A 13,904-nucleotide genomic window follows, 5' to 3' on the forward strand; every position below is an offset into this window, starting at 1 on the left:
AGGTGACCGCACCGGCCCCCGCTGGGCTGGGCGTGGGGGCTGCCGTGTGCCGGGGGCTGCCCTGGGCCGCGCTGGCCGGCGGCGGGGGCCCCAGGCTGGGGTGCTGCTGGCTCGGGTGGGCGCGCTCCCCTCGTGCCAGCCGCGCCAAGGCTGCGTGTGGCCCTCCAGCCCTGCGTGCCCGGCTGGGTGCGCGCTGTGTCCCATCCCACAGCACCCACGCTGCCCGGGGAGCACTTGGGTCACCTGGGCAGCGGGGAGCAGCTGTGCGGCACAGCGGGAGCCGCCCGTCTGCTCCCCTCATTGCATGTTGGGATTGTGGTCTCTTAAGCCGTGTTTGTGCAGGCAGTGGTAAGTCTGGTGGTCACCGCCAGGCAGGCAGGCAGGCAGCTGATGGGAGCTGGTGTTGCCTGGACAGCTTGTTGCAGGGGAGCACCTGGCCCTGTAGAAGCAATGTGGGCGTCCCACAGTGGTTTCGCACCCGGAGTCTGTAGTTGTTTCACCGATGAGGGTAGCACAAGTGGTTGTACACAGAGGGCAGAAGCTCCAGGCTGCAGCACTGTGCCTTTCCTGGGTGCTCTTCCGAGGGCATTCACTCTGTTCAAGGCAGCCTGAGAAGAGACATTTACAAGAATTCCGTGTTTGTTTTCACTCCAGTAAACGCAAATCCCTCTTGCAACACGGGCAGCCTGGCCCCGTTGCCTTGTACTTTAACAGAGATGAACTGGAAGTGTCTCCTCCAGTGGCCGTGCCAGGGGATGAAGTCTTGGATTACCCTCAGCACAGTGTGAGAGGCAGCTGCTGCTCCTCTGCTGTCCCTTTTGCTGATCCTAAGTGGTACCTCAGCTGATCCTGTCCTTGATGCAATTTTGCCTTTGGGTTCGATCATCTCTGCTGCTGTTCCTGGTGTTTGAAATTGTCCCCCCACTTCTGACCTTTCATCTCTCATTCTCCTTGCCGTAGTACCTAGGAAGCCTCTGGTTGTGTCATAAGCATTAACATCTGCTTTGAGGTTTGTCATGATTCCTTTCAGTTTCTTCTTTAAAGGCTCTCTTTCCCCTTGTCTCTGCCATCCTCGCCTTTGCTTCCATTGAGATTTTACCTCTTCGTCTGAAAGAGTTCATAGATAGAGAGTTTTCAGTTTTGCAGATGCTTTGCCAAATACAGCCTCTGTACCGTGCTACAAGACGTCACCATCATCCCCCTCATCTTGACTCACTCTGGCTGCGAGTCGTGCTGGGCAGTGTCTAAATGTGTCCTGCTTGTGTGTGAGGCCTCCATAGCGCCGGTAATACCCACGTCTCTGAGCTGGCCTCCGCTTTCTGTTCGTGAGATCCTCTGTTCTGTCAGGGCCAAAGGTTTCAGTTTTCTCTCCAGCTGCTCTGCTTAGAATTAGCAGTGACATTAAAAACTAGTATGAACATACAACAGTTTTAAAGAGCTGTTGATATGGAATGGGAGGAGCTGAGCAGTAGGGGCAGAGAGGAAAGGAGTGATTCTCAGAGCTTTACAGGGCACCACCTCTGCTAGTGTCATGGGAGCCATGGCTGTGTGACCTCTTGGGGTTCTGAGTGCAGCTGAGCTGTCCCTGCAGTGGGTGACATCAGATGGACTTTGTGACAGTAGTGATGTGAGCTTAGGTGGGACAGCCTGAGCTGTGCTTGCCTTAGCACTTCACTGCCTTAACTGATGATTTCCCCTCAACCTCCAGCAAAAGTATATTTCTAATCACGTTGCTCAACCCCACTTCTGAGTGACACAGCTTTTACTTTGTCTTATTTTTAGAACCTTTCTGTTGGGAAATAAAATTTATTGCTTCCTTCTCAGGAGCACCTAGGGACTCTGAAAGGAAGAGGTCCCGGTAGCAGCAGAACCCCCGCTGAGGATTGAGGTTCTTTGGAAATGGTGGCAAGCAAAGAACAGTTTCCAAGTCAAACTCAAGTAATTTCCAGATTTCTGGATTTCCCACCCAGCAACCAAAGCATCGTAATAGGCTTCTGTCCAAAAGTTATTTTGAAGAATATTGTTTAGGGTGCAAAATCAAGTGCTACAGTGTTAAGGAATGAGCCCCAGTTCAACTTGTTTTGGATATGTACTCAAGGTGTAATGACTAATTTTGTAATTGTATGCCACTTACCACCAGTAGCCCAGCCACAGGTACTGCACAGTAGTGGTGGTCTTCTCTTGCGGTTTTGTCTGTTCCTTATTCTAAGTTGTATTGTTTTAGCCTGTCTGCAAAACTGGCAAGAGACACAACCGTGCACCTTGGGGTGGGAGAAGACAGGACTTTGTAACAGTCTGTAAGCTGAAAGCTGCCACAGCATACAGAATTTGGGAAACTCTTGTCTCTCAAGCTGGTGTTCTGGCCTTTGTATGCTTGAGTCCCCACTGCCAGAGATTAAATATCCATCAGGCATCTTGCTCACATGTTGTGGCAAGGTGTTCTGCTTTGCATTAAAAATTGATGCTGTGCTCTAGTTTCCAGATGACTTTTGTTTGCTTGCTGTCTGTCTCAGCATGAGCTCCTCTTGCTTCCTTGCCATGCCACTCTTAACCCACACAAACACCACCAGCCTGCCCTCAGCCACGTCCTGCAACAGAGCAGGTGAGAACACTGACAGCCAGAGCCCAGCAGGAGAGAAGCAGTGGTTTGAATGACTTGTTTGGTACATGGTAGAGCTCCTGTGCCACACAGGAGGCCAGAGCTTGCTTAAGCAGCCCTTTAATTGGTAGTCCTGGTTCTTGAGGGGTTGGTGATCCAACCTCAAATGTATTCATATCAATGATTTTTGATAAATCAGGTCACATACAAAAGCTAAAGAGAAGCTATTTTTTTTTAAAGGGAGGAGATTCCTCTTCCTCCTGGGAGCCATGTGGCATTAGGAGGTGGAGTGCAGAAGAGCTCTCATGTTTCCCACTGTGTGAAGCTGAGCAGGGGGACTCTTTGGGATCTGCTGAGACAAGCAACATGTCCTAACAAGAAGCTGCAGTGATCAGCGTTTCCCTGGTGGGAGAAGGCTCCTCTCCTCAGCACCATTAGTTGCGGGTTTGCCCTGCTTGCTGCACAGTCCATTCTGTTGGGATTCATAGGATCAGCTCTGCATTTGCTGGAGCCACAGTCCCTGCATTGGCACCATCTCCAGCTGGGGCCCAGGCAGCCTGGCTCAATGGGGTATTGTTTATTCCACCCAGGAATGTGCAGGCGAGCAGGGACCTCGGGGAGCTTTACACAGCAACATGTTCTGCTCTGAACAGGGAGAGTGACTGCGGGTGGCCACAGCTCTGAAGGCTGGTGGGAGCGGTCAGGGTGTGCTGGTGTGTGGGTAAAGTCCTACCCTAGAAATGTGCATGAGGACTGTGCAGGCTGTGCAGATGCATTGGGGTATGGAGGAGAGCTGTCCAGATTTGGAGAACACGGGAAGGAACAGAGGAAAAAGGTAGAAATATCTTAGTATGTAGTTAGTAAGCTTCTGTTCTTGACACAATGGTGTGAGAAGCCAAGCATTAACTCCTGGTTCCTCCCACTGTGTGCTGGATACTGTTCCTGCAGCCTAGAGTGCAGCAAGAGCTGCAGCAGCTCTCCTGTCAAAGCCAGTCCCAGCAGCTGGAGGGTGCACTGAACTGAGGGGTGTCTCTGTCACTGGGGGTGGATTGTGTTTTCAGTGAACAGACATTGAGCTGTAATGAGTAGAAGGAGGTATGAAAAGACCTAGGTGAAATGCAAGGTGTTTTTCAATTTTTAAAAAGATCACTGACAGTATTTGTTTAATATTTTTAATACTAATTTCTCCAATAATTTTGTGTCAAGCTTGTCTTTTGTACGTGTCTGGGAGTATGACCGTTCCTCATCTACTGTTCATGCAGGTTCTGAGATTTTTATAGAGATTGAGACATCTGGACAAGAATCCACTTGTTCCTCTTGTGCAAATCCTGCGTGCCTGTGGAAGCCCACATGGCATGTTTTGGTCTGTTTGGTGAAATGTTAGTTTTTCAGTTACAGTACTGTCATACTGTCCATAGTCAGTTCTAACAGTGCTGCTTCATGAGTGAGAAGCTGGAATGTATTATTTAGTGGGGAAACAAGTGGCAATAGCACCTGTTAAGTTTGGTCTCCTTGCTGCTTAATTTGTGGCATCCATCCATCACTTTTTTTTATCCCATGGTCTTAGCAGTGCTTTGGGATAGGAGTGGATTAGCTGCCCTCAAACCCTTTGGGTCTCCCTTTTTACTGGAGCTGTTAATACTTCTTGTAATCAGTCTAAATGGTCTCTTCACATTGCTGCCTTATCTCTTAAGTGCTTAAAATCGTTGCTTCAGCATCTTTAGTAGTCCTGCCTCCATCAAGTGAGGGTACTTTTAGCAAGTGCCTGACAATTAGATTTGATGCTGGTGAGTCCATTATTCAAGATTTCTTACGCTGCACAATTTCACCTGCAAAAAGAGGAGGGATAGAAGAAGTTGTCAGAGTCTGTGTGTAAATGCCTTTTCTCGGCTGCTGTGACTTGACCCAGTCTGTGCTGAAGATCTTGAAACAATATTGTAACAGAGTTAATAGCCATCATTTCATTCTGGTCCCTCCTCTCATCAGCCCACGCTGGACCAGACACACTCCAGAGCTAATAGCAAAATGGGATAAGCAGTGTTCCATGAAGGTAATGTTAGTTAGTATGTGCTGAGCATGCATGCAGGCTGGGGGCAGTGATTAATGCCCTGGGAATCCACTCTCTGCCTTGCTGCACAATGCTGTTGTGTCAGGCTCGGAGCCTGGCACCAGGCAGGCTGTGGTCGGACGCCAGGAACACGTTACCTGGTTTGTGCAGGATCAGGCAGTGAGACAGAGCCTGTGTGTTCTCAGCAGGGCGAGTTCCTGCTGCGCCACAGCTTCATACTTGCACAGTGAGGTTCTCTTTGGATGCGGGTCTGCTGCTGGGCGGGGGCAGGAGTCCTGCGATCCGCAGTCCTGACCTCCGCCAGCCTGAAATCCCAGAGTTTGCTCAGTTGCGGCAGAGCTCTCCCTCCTTCCCTCTGGCAGGCAGGGATCACCCATCCTTGAGGTGAGAGGGGATGGTGCTTGGCCAGCTGTCAGGAGCCGTGACTCACAGGGGATCACAGGCAGAGCCCTGCTCTCCCTGCAATCTGCTTTTACTTCTGGAGCCTCTGCGTGAGCTGTTGCTGAATGTTTGTTTTCACCAGATCTAGGGTGGATCTCGGAGAAGCTCGGGTCCACTATTAAGCCTAAAGAGTTGGACTCAGTAAGTTTCCAGTCTGGAATATGCTGGGAGGCTTCCTTCTCTAGGTGGGGGTTTGTAGAAAATGTTGGCAGGCAGCACTGCATGGAGTAAGACAAGGCCAAGGTCCTGGAAAACATAATATTTTGCGTTCAATTCATGTCATGGAGCAACCAAACTCTGCAAGACTGATTCACTACTTGCAAATACAGGGGCATGCTGTCTAGACTCGGACGGAGTCAGGGAGTGATCTTGCTCTTCTTGGTACTGCTGAGGGAACATGAGCCTGCTGGGATTCTTTTTTTGGCACTTTCAGAAGTTGCTTCATGCTTTCTTACGAGCTGCCTCTCAGGGAATGCTTTGGACGTGAATAGGTTAGTGGTTTATTATAACTGTAATTAGTATATACATGCCGGAACTATAGCAGTCCTGCCCATCCCTCTCTATCTTCTGTCTCATTGGAAAATCTTGCACATTTTAATGATGAGTCCCCAGAGCTGCAGGTGTGTTAAATGAAGTGACACTCCTATTCTCATGGGCAGGATCAGTGGGAGGGCCATATTCTCAGCCCCAGTGACTGCAGCAAAGCCAGGGTTTGGGTCTGCAGCACACATACTGTAATCCTTGCATTCCTCAGCCCATTCTTACATTACACCTTTGACCAAAGAAATACAAGAGATCTCACTGTACCATCATGTGCTCCTGGAGAAACTACCCCAAGGCAGCAATTATGCCTGCAATATGTTTTCCCCTCTTTGTCCAGTGCTGCTGTGAAGTTTGAATATTCAGAGTACGGCGAGGATTCCTAGGAGCCTGAGCTCAGCTGGCAGCCTGTCTGGGGGTGGAGGGCAGCCCGGATGCCTGCAAAAGGCTGCTGCTGCCGCGCCTGTTGCTGCTGCTCCTGTTCCCATGAGAACATGCAGCAGGCATGCCCCAGCCACCCCACCTCAAACAGCACAAGGATCCTAACTTGTCTTTAGTATTTTCAAGCTAATTGATGGATCTTCCATCTTTTTCCCTGCTCCACATGGTCATGTTTTTAACACTGTTACTCCTTCTGCTTCAGTAGGTTTCTGCTACCCTGAACTGCAGCTCTTTGTGCTCCTGATTCACTCCAGTCCATTCACGTCTTTTTGGTGGCAGAGTGCTGTCTGCTGCTGGATATTGGGCTCTTTGTTTGTACAGCCAGCACAAAGCTGGTGACAAAGGGACAGCCTGTGTCCCAAGGAGCCCACGTGCTATGGGGAAGGCAGTGGAGAGCAATAGGATCAACAGACAGGATGGCAGAGGTGAGGGTGTCCAGGGGCACAGCGTGCTGGCTGCAGCAGGGGAATGGCTGGGGGCGGGGAGAGACGTGATGAGGAAGCTGTTCCTGCTGAGTACAAACCCGCTTTGTTCCCAGGAGGTGAGTCGGACTGGATAAACAGAGTGGTCCCGTCAGCAGAACGCCTTTCCCTGGCTGGATCCCCCACTGGCACTCTCGCTGGAAGTTGGCCGCACCTCGTCAGCAGGGACGTATTTCTCCTCGCTGTGTTAGCTTCCCCTCTTCCTGACTCTCCGGGGCTCAGGTGGGCTGTGTGTGACTGTATGGAGAAGAGGTGCCCTTGTGTGTTTGTGTTTTGTTGTGTTGTCACTGCTCTTTCTGCCCTGAGCTGGGCAGGGCGTTTGACAAGCTGGGATGGGACGGGTGTCGCCGGCCGGGCAGCGCTCGGAGCGGGACCGCTCACTGTGCACTTCAAGCCACTTGGGGAAAGGAGGAGAATGGGTCCCACAGCAGGGAAGTTGTGTCCAAACGGACAGAGCAGGGACTGTGCTTGTGATGTGGGAGGAAAGCAGCCTGTGACGAGGGGGCTGGTGGGGAGGACGCTGCTGTCCCAGCGTCGCAGAGGGCAGGGCCCTGAAAGCACCGCGGAGAGGTGTTGGCAGTGCTGTCCTGTGCCTGTAATTGCAGGGGGTCCGGAAGTGAAAGCAAACTCTCACCGGTCTGAGGTGCAGTTGAGGAATGATCTTAAAGTTTCTGGTTGCTTTGGATGGATGCACCTTTCTGTTCCCATCCTGAGGAATTTGTGAGGAGGCGAAGGAACAGCTTAAGCTGCCTTGGTGCCGTGTATTTCCTTGATGGTGAGGCTGAAAAGCAGAAATGGTACAGAAGAGTGTTCTCAACAGCCACTTCCAGAGGAAGGGGGGATCCAGGACATAGTCGTTGATGAGGAGGTCTTTGCCTGCCTTCAAGTCTCCTGCCAGGAGGAATTTTAGCCTTGGCTCCTGAGCCTTGGACAGCGTCTGCACCCCTCATCTTAGTCTTACTTCTGACAAGAACCATGGTGAGGCCTCCCAGGGGATGACTAAGCAAGGTACCTAGCCAGGTACCTTAAGGCAGAAAGGGTATTTCCAGTCTGATCCAAGAATGAGGATGGTGGCGTGAGCTTGCGTGAGTGGTCTTTGTGCCTCTTCTCTTGCTGGGCCAGAATTGTGATGCTGGTTCAGCATGCAGTTCCTGTGACCCTGAGTGGCGGCATGGGGAGGGGTATGCCCATGCCCATCCTGCCAGAGAATGTGTGGTGGGACATGCAAGTGGGTGGTGCTGGCTGCCTACTGGGCCCTGGCAGGCTGAGCCCTGCTCTGTATGTCAGGGAAATGCTGAGCTTCCTCCCCTCCTCTTGCTTCCTTCCTGATGGGAATTCACTTCCAAATTTCTTGCTGCTTCTCCCCCCGCTTGCAGCACAATCACACGTCCCTACAGAGATAGCCAGAGGGGCTGGACAAGGCAGGTTAGACCATGGGGGCTGCATTGCTGCAGCCCCTTGGCTCCTGCGGCACGTGTCAAGGAGTGGCAGGGAGCTCAGGACAGGACCTCCCCACACTGTTTCTGCCTCTGTGCTCAGGAAGGGTTTTACTTCCTGAGCCTATGTGTGATACTTTCAGGTGTTCCTGGCTGCTGACAAACTTCTCACTGTCTCAGCCTTAGGCACCGACCCGCCTTCAGACCCTGCACAATGGAGGCTGGCTCCGTGGTACGGGCAGTCTTTGATTTCTGTCCCAGCGTCTCTGAAGAGCTGCCCCTCTTCGTGGGAGATGTCATCGAGGTGTTGGCTGTGGTGGATGAGTTCTGGCTCCTCGGCAAGAAGGAAGGTGTCACAGGTAAGAGCTGGAAATGCCTGCACCTGGGTCCATAGAAGTGCCAGCTAAATGTCCGCTCCATGAGCACATCTTCCCTTGGTGGGGAAGGACCTGATTTGATTTACTAATTCTTAAAGGGGACTTTGATTGGAACTGAGAGTGTAGGTTGCCACTGGTCTCCTGCCAGCTTTGTGTCAATTATTCAGACAGCTTGTGTGTTGTTTTTTGAGAGAGATTAGTAGAGGGTCAGTTCTCAAGGAGATGGGAGCTTCACAGTACTGGTTGTTCCATTCTCTGTGGAGAGACTATCCATTTCCTGGCTAGTTTATGTGCTGACCTGCTGTGGCAGTGGAAGGGGAGAGAGGAAACAGATGCACTGAGAGTAAAAATGCATCCACTCTGGAAACCAGTCCAAGTGACCTTGTCAGTGGGAGATAGAGCAACAGTGACCATGTGTCCCCCAAAGCCCTCTGACTCAGCCCCACTTCCTCCTTTCTGCTTCAAAGCGTCTTCCTGCACAAATTGTCATCAATATCTAGGTTCCTGAAGAGGTATGCAAGTCTCTTAAACTTTTAGGGAGGTGTGAGAAACTTCTAAAACAGCAGAATGCTCTTAGTGAAACACTAAGAGTCTCACAGTCTCTGTTTAGGCAGCTCTTTCTCATCTTAATCCTGATGTTAAGAAGATGTGTGAGCTCTTGGGGAGATGAAAGCCAGTCCACTTCAAAGCATAAGCCTGCCTCTGTCTTCAGCATGAGGGCGGGACTGATTTCATCCCTGGCTGTAGAGATGGGGCTGCTATTGTAGCAGCAGTCTGGTGTCTCCTGACAGCCACAAGCTGTCTACTGTCTGAAACAAAGGTGGACAGGAGCACTTCCCTCCTGTGCTCCATGTAGCTGATAAGTGGCATTGAATGAGCATGTGCCTGATCCTGTTGCTGCTGCTGAAGTCACTGAGCAAGAATTATGTGTGCAGTTTTCAACAGAGTTTTGTCTCCCAGCATTACTGGTGAGGTTGTTCTATTGAAGATGAAGCTATTAAGAAATAACAAACAGATGTATGTCATAGCTCAGAGATAAAGAAACATGCTGAAGTCAAATTGAATGTTTTTTAATGACCTTTAATTCAAAATCCAGTTGCATTCCTGCTCTCCCTTGGAACAGCTGTTGTAGTTTTCTGCCCAGCTTTCTCAGTTAAAGTTGTAGGGAATTGAAAAAGCACTTTAGAATAGAAGCTGTGGAGGTGTTACAGCCTAGTACTCATTGCTCTGCAGAACAATTACTGTAATTAATTCCATTACAGTAATTCCTTTCTTACAGCATTATGTTGTTTCCATGTACAGAGCAGGAAACTAGGATAAGGAAAAAGAGAGCTGGTTAAAACTGTAAAGGAATATAGCAATGCCAAACCGCCTAAACACAGTGCAGAGCTCTGGGTGTCTAGGATATGGTGTTTCCACATTTTATTAGAAAATATTGGGTCATCCAGAGGCAATGCTGGATGTGGTACTAGCCCATACTTTACCATATCCCCTTGCCTCAAATTATGTAGGAAACACATTTTTAGTGGCCTTTGCATGCCCTATGCTCCCAGGACTGAAAATAGTATCTGGCTGGTATCATGTGGTGGCCAGCAAGTGTGCCATGGTGAAACAGGTACACAGAATGACAAAGTGGGGAAGGTCCCTGGAGTCCCAGCGGTGCTGAAGCTGTGACAGAGCCTGTGACTCACAGGTGAGGCCATCCCGAGTGTGGCAGCCTGAATTCTGTGCTGAGACTGCACAGGGCCTAAGCCCTATGGAGGATGGAGCACTAGGTGGCTATGCCCAGTCAGAAGACACTGGTCTCATGATCCAGCACTACTGGATCTCTTAGTCCTCACCATGGATCTGAGCTGGGAAGGAAATGATAAGGGCAGAGAAAACCTAGTATGTCTGTTCCTGGAAGCTCCATGCTGATGGCACAGTCCCAGTAATGCACACAGCCTGTGGTTGCCTGGAGTGAGCCAAGGGCTCAAAGCTTTTTGTTCTCTGTTAGTTCTTAAGTACTTTAAACCCCAGGAATTCCTGACTCCCAAACTTGTTCTTCTTCCACCAGGCTATTGAGGCACCCAGGGTAACTGGGTATTTTCCTTTAGCAAGAGATGAATAGATCGCAAAATCTGGAAGGAGGGTGGACATGGTGGTGGGTCACAGGAAAGACTCGTTGCTGACAACTTGTTCTCCTTTTAGGGCAGTTTCCTAGCAGCTTTGTTGAACCTGTGGATATTCCCCCTTTGAAGCAGGGAGAAAAACTGTTTGTTTGTACCAATGACTTCACATCTCAAGAGCCAGGGAGCTTGTCACTGCAGAGAGGTAATCTCCATTCCCCACCTTTGCTTTGCACCTCAAAAGCCTCACTTGTCCTTCCTGCTGGATGAACCTAGTCACAGCATCCTGCCTAGAGTGACAGAAGAAAGAGGTGAATCTTCTAATACCTTGTGACATGGGTCATGTCAAATCCACCATGGTCCTCTGGGCTTCTGCCACTTTGATACCAGTTTCTCATGATCGGTCATTACTCATGAAACTCCAGAAATTGGCATCACCTGATCATAGTAAATTTACTTTTAAGTGACCTCCAATCCCCAAATCTTAGACTTGCATTTGGGGGAGAATGAAAGCTTTGATGCACCTGCACGACTTTGCAGCCAAACTGTGTATCTTAGATGTACAAGAGGCTGCTGATACTTCATGCTTTAACCCCATCCTGTGCTTGTGTGCATTCCCAGCATGTATTGTGCTCTGACAGAGTGCCAGTCCTCACCCACAGCCAGGAGGGAACACGGGGAGGCAGGAATAAGAGGTGGGAAGGAGTAATGAGAGCAGTTTTGAACTGGTGTGTCTCATTCTCTGCAGGAGACTTGGTGATCCTGGGGGGGTCCCTGGCCTCCAGCTGGCTCCAGGGCCGAAGCAGCTGGGGTTCCAAGGGCTTTTTCCCCTCATCATGTGTGAGGGAGCTGTGCCTTTCAGTTCGGAGACGTCAGCTGTCCCAGAGCACTCTCCTGGAGGTGCCTGCCTACTCACTGGGCCAAGCCCGGGCCCTGATGGACCTGTCTGCTCAGCTGGAGGAGGAACTGGACTTCAGGGAAGGGGATGTGATCAACATTGTTGGTGTCCCAGAGCCTGGCTGGTTTGAGGGTGAGCTCAGAGGCTGCAGGGGCATCTTCCCAGAGGGTTTTGTGGAACTGCTTACTCCTCTGCGAGCACCAGGAACCTCAGTGGATCCAGAGCCCACAGGGACTTGTGACACCAATGGGACAGTAGACATGCCCCCCAAAGATGACAACGAGCCAGGGAGTACTTATGGTGTTGCCCTCTATCAGTTCCAAGCCCTGGAGTCCCAGGAACTGGATTTTGATGTAGGTGACAGGATTCGGATTGTAGGCATTCTGGAGGATGGCTGGCTGGAGGGGGAGCTGAGAGGAAAACGTGGCATCTTTCCACACAGATTTGTGAGGCTGGAAGCCTCTGAGGCCTGCAGGGAAAAGGTGGGTACTGGGGATCTGCAAGGTGGAGGCAGCTGTGGATTGACCATCCATCAAGATCCAGAAAGCACTTGCTCTGAAACTCCTCCTTTGCCAGGGAAAGATAGCAGGGAAAAGGAGGATGGCTTGGCTGTATACCCTGAGCCTGCCACCATTTTGTCTCACAAGGCAGGGAGGTCAGAGGGTCCTCTTGGCACTGACTTGAGACAGCACCAGGCCTCTCCCAGCACGGGACCCCAAGAGCCACATCCAAAAGGCACAGGGGGCTCGGTCTCCTCTAACCACACGAAGACAGTCAATGGCATTCTCCCCTCTGCTCAGCTGCCTCCCCCACAGGGCAACAGGCCTGGCCAAGCAGGTGAATTGGAGCCTGGGGGGACCCTTTCAGCCTCCCCAGGAAACTCAGAAACTCACCCCCTTCCTCAGCACGATGGAGACAGCCCCATTGTGCCCTTGCAGGCTCCCCACTTCCCCCAAAATCCTTGCAGGAGCCAGGCGATTTCATCTCCTAACAGCTGGGCAGCATCTCAGCCCCAGGAGAGCCAGAGCAGCACCCAGGACCTAGACAACTGGATGGACAGTAAACAGGAGAAGTCCAAGCCCTGTTCCAGCTTAGGAACTGCTCAGGTGGGCCTGGACACACGGGCTGGGAGCTGGAGGGAGTGCTGCCCTCTTGCAGTGCAGGGGGATGGCTGCGTGGACCTGGACTCCAAACTGACAGAGCAGCTGGCCCAGTTTGAGAAGAGTCTGTCAAGTACTGGTGTGGAGCAGGACAAGGTCTCCCGTCACTTCTCTATCTTGGACTACAGCTCTGAGAAAGACATTGTCCGTGGCTCTCCTGAAGCTGTGTCCCACTCCAGGCAGGCAGAGAGGAGAAGGGCCCTGAGGCCACCCCCTCCTCGGCCCAGCAGCCTTGCGACAACTGCTGTGCACGTGCAGGGTGGCCAAGTGCCCAAAGGCAGGTCCCTGTCCTTCTCGGTCAAACCCTCCCGGCCTGCACCCCGGCCTCCATCCAGCAGCCAGCGGAAAAATGTGGTCCCTGCACAGCTTCAGCCCAGCACCCCAGAGCAGCGGGTGGAGGAGGGACGTGAGGACTTGACACAGGCAGGATCAGCCTCCTCCAGCTCCATCCTGCTGACTAGAATTGGAGAGGTGGAGCGAGATCTGGAGGCGTACAGCAAGACCCGTGCCGAGCTAAGCCTGATGCTGGAGGAGCAGCAGGATGAGCTGGTGAGAGCAGAGACCATGGAAAACCTTGATTTCTGTGACTCCAACATTGAGAGCCTCAGCATGGAGCTGCAGGAGTTGAGAGGTGAGTCTTCAGCAGCATGGGATGGGGGATGCTTCAGGAGCACAGGTGCCTCTGCTGTTTTACAGACACTCTTGAAGGCAGTCTTTTATACCCTACTTTAATTCCTGATTTTGGTCATTTTGTAAGCACTGTTGCAGTACAAATCATCATGATTTTGCCTTGGAAAATCACAGTGTCTTTCTCTAGATATCCCTTTGCCCTGGTCTTCCCCACCCCCTTTTCCTTCCAACTCTCCCATCTCCCCATCTCCTCTTCCGGCCCCACCATACATCCAGAGCCTTCATCTCATCCACTCCCAGTATGCCTGTGATGGAAAGCAAAACCACAGCTGCTGCAGTTCCAACCTCCCTGCCTCATCCCCTCTTATCTGTAGTGGAGTGAGCAGCAACTTCAGGGTGGCTTTGCTGGTGGTCCTGCAGTTGAGATTTGAGTAGTTGTCTGTGCTGTGACTGCCCTCAACCTGTCAGGGCACTGGGTTTCCTGTGGTTTCTGCTCTGGTGCTGATACAGGAGATTTATCACTCAGAAGAGAAGGGGTACACAGAAGGGGACTGAACCTGGCCTGGGAGTGGGATGGATTAGTGGGCAAAAAGTAAAGCCTGCCCCTGTGTTCCTGCTGTCCGTGGAGTCCTGGACAAGAAAACGGCACTGTTCTGTTGGTAATAGCAACAAAGAGTTTTCAATTGTGGCATATCTGTAGCTGAAAATGTGACTTTTGTTCTTG

At 51.3% G+C, this 13,904-nt stretch overlaps 1 protein-coding gene across 4 annotated transcripts in view; it reads left to right on the forward strand.

Moving 5' to 3' along the window:
- Positions 1 to 131: 131 nt before the first annotated feature.
- The window catches only part of LOC121660090 (dynamin binding protein), a 33,640-nt gene continuing 19,867 nt past the window's right edge, over positions 132 to 13,904 (forward strand). The window contains exons 1-5 of one of the 4 annotated variants that reach the window (XM_042019081.1): positions 133 to 6,514; positions 6,628 to 6,793; positions 8,188 to 8,366; positions 10,575 to 10,697; positions 11,241 to 13,181. In XM_042019081.1, coding sequence (XP_041875015.1) covers positions 6,466 to 6,514; positions 6,628 to 6,793; positions 8,188 to 8,366; positions 10,575 to 10,697; positions 11,241 to 13,181 — 2,458 coding nt within the window. In that variant the 5' untranslated portion in view covers positions 133 to 6,465. The other 3 variants (XM_042019080.1, XM_042019079.1, XM_042019082.1) reach the window with 3 other exon arrangements.

Source organism: Corvus kubaryi, unplaced genomic scaffold (genome assembly GCF_017639235.1).
Source record: "Corvus kubaryi isolate FWS band 111438036 unplaced genomic scaffold, C.kubaryi_AGA036_p1.0 138, whole genome shotgun sequence".
NCBI classification, from domain to species: Eukaryota; Metazoa; Chordata; class Aves; order Passeriformes; family Corvidae; genus Corvus; species Corvus kubaryi.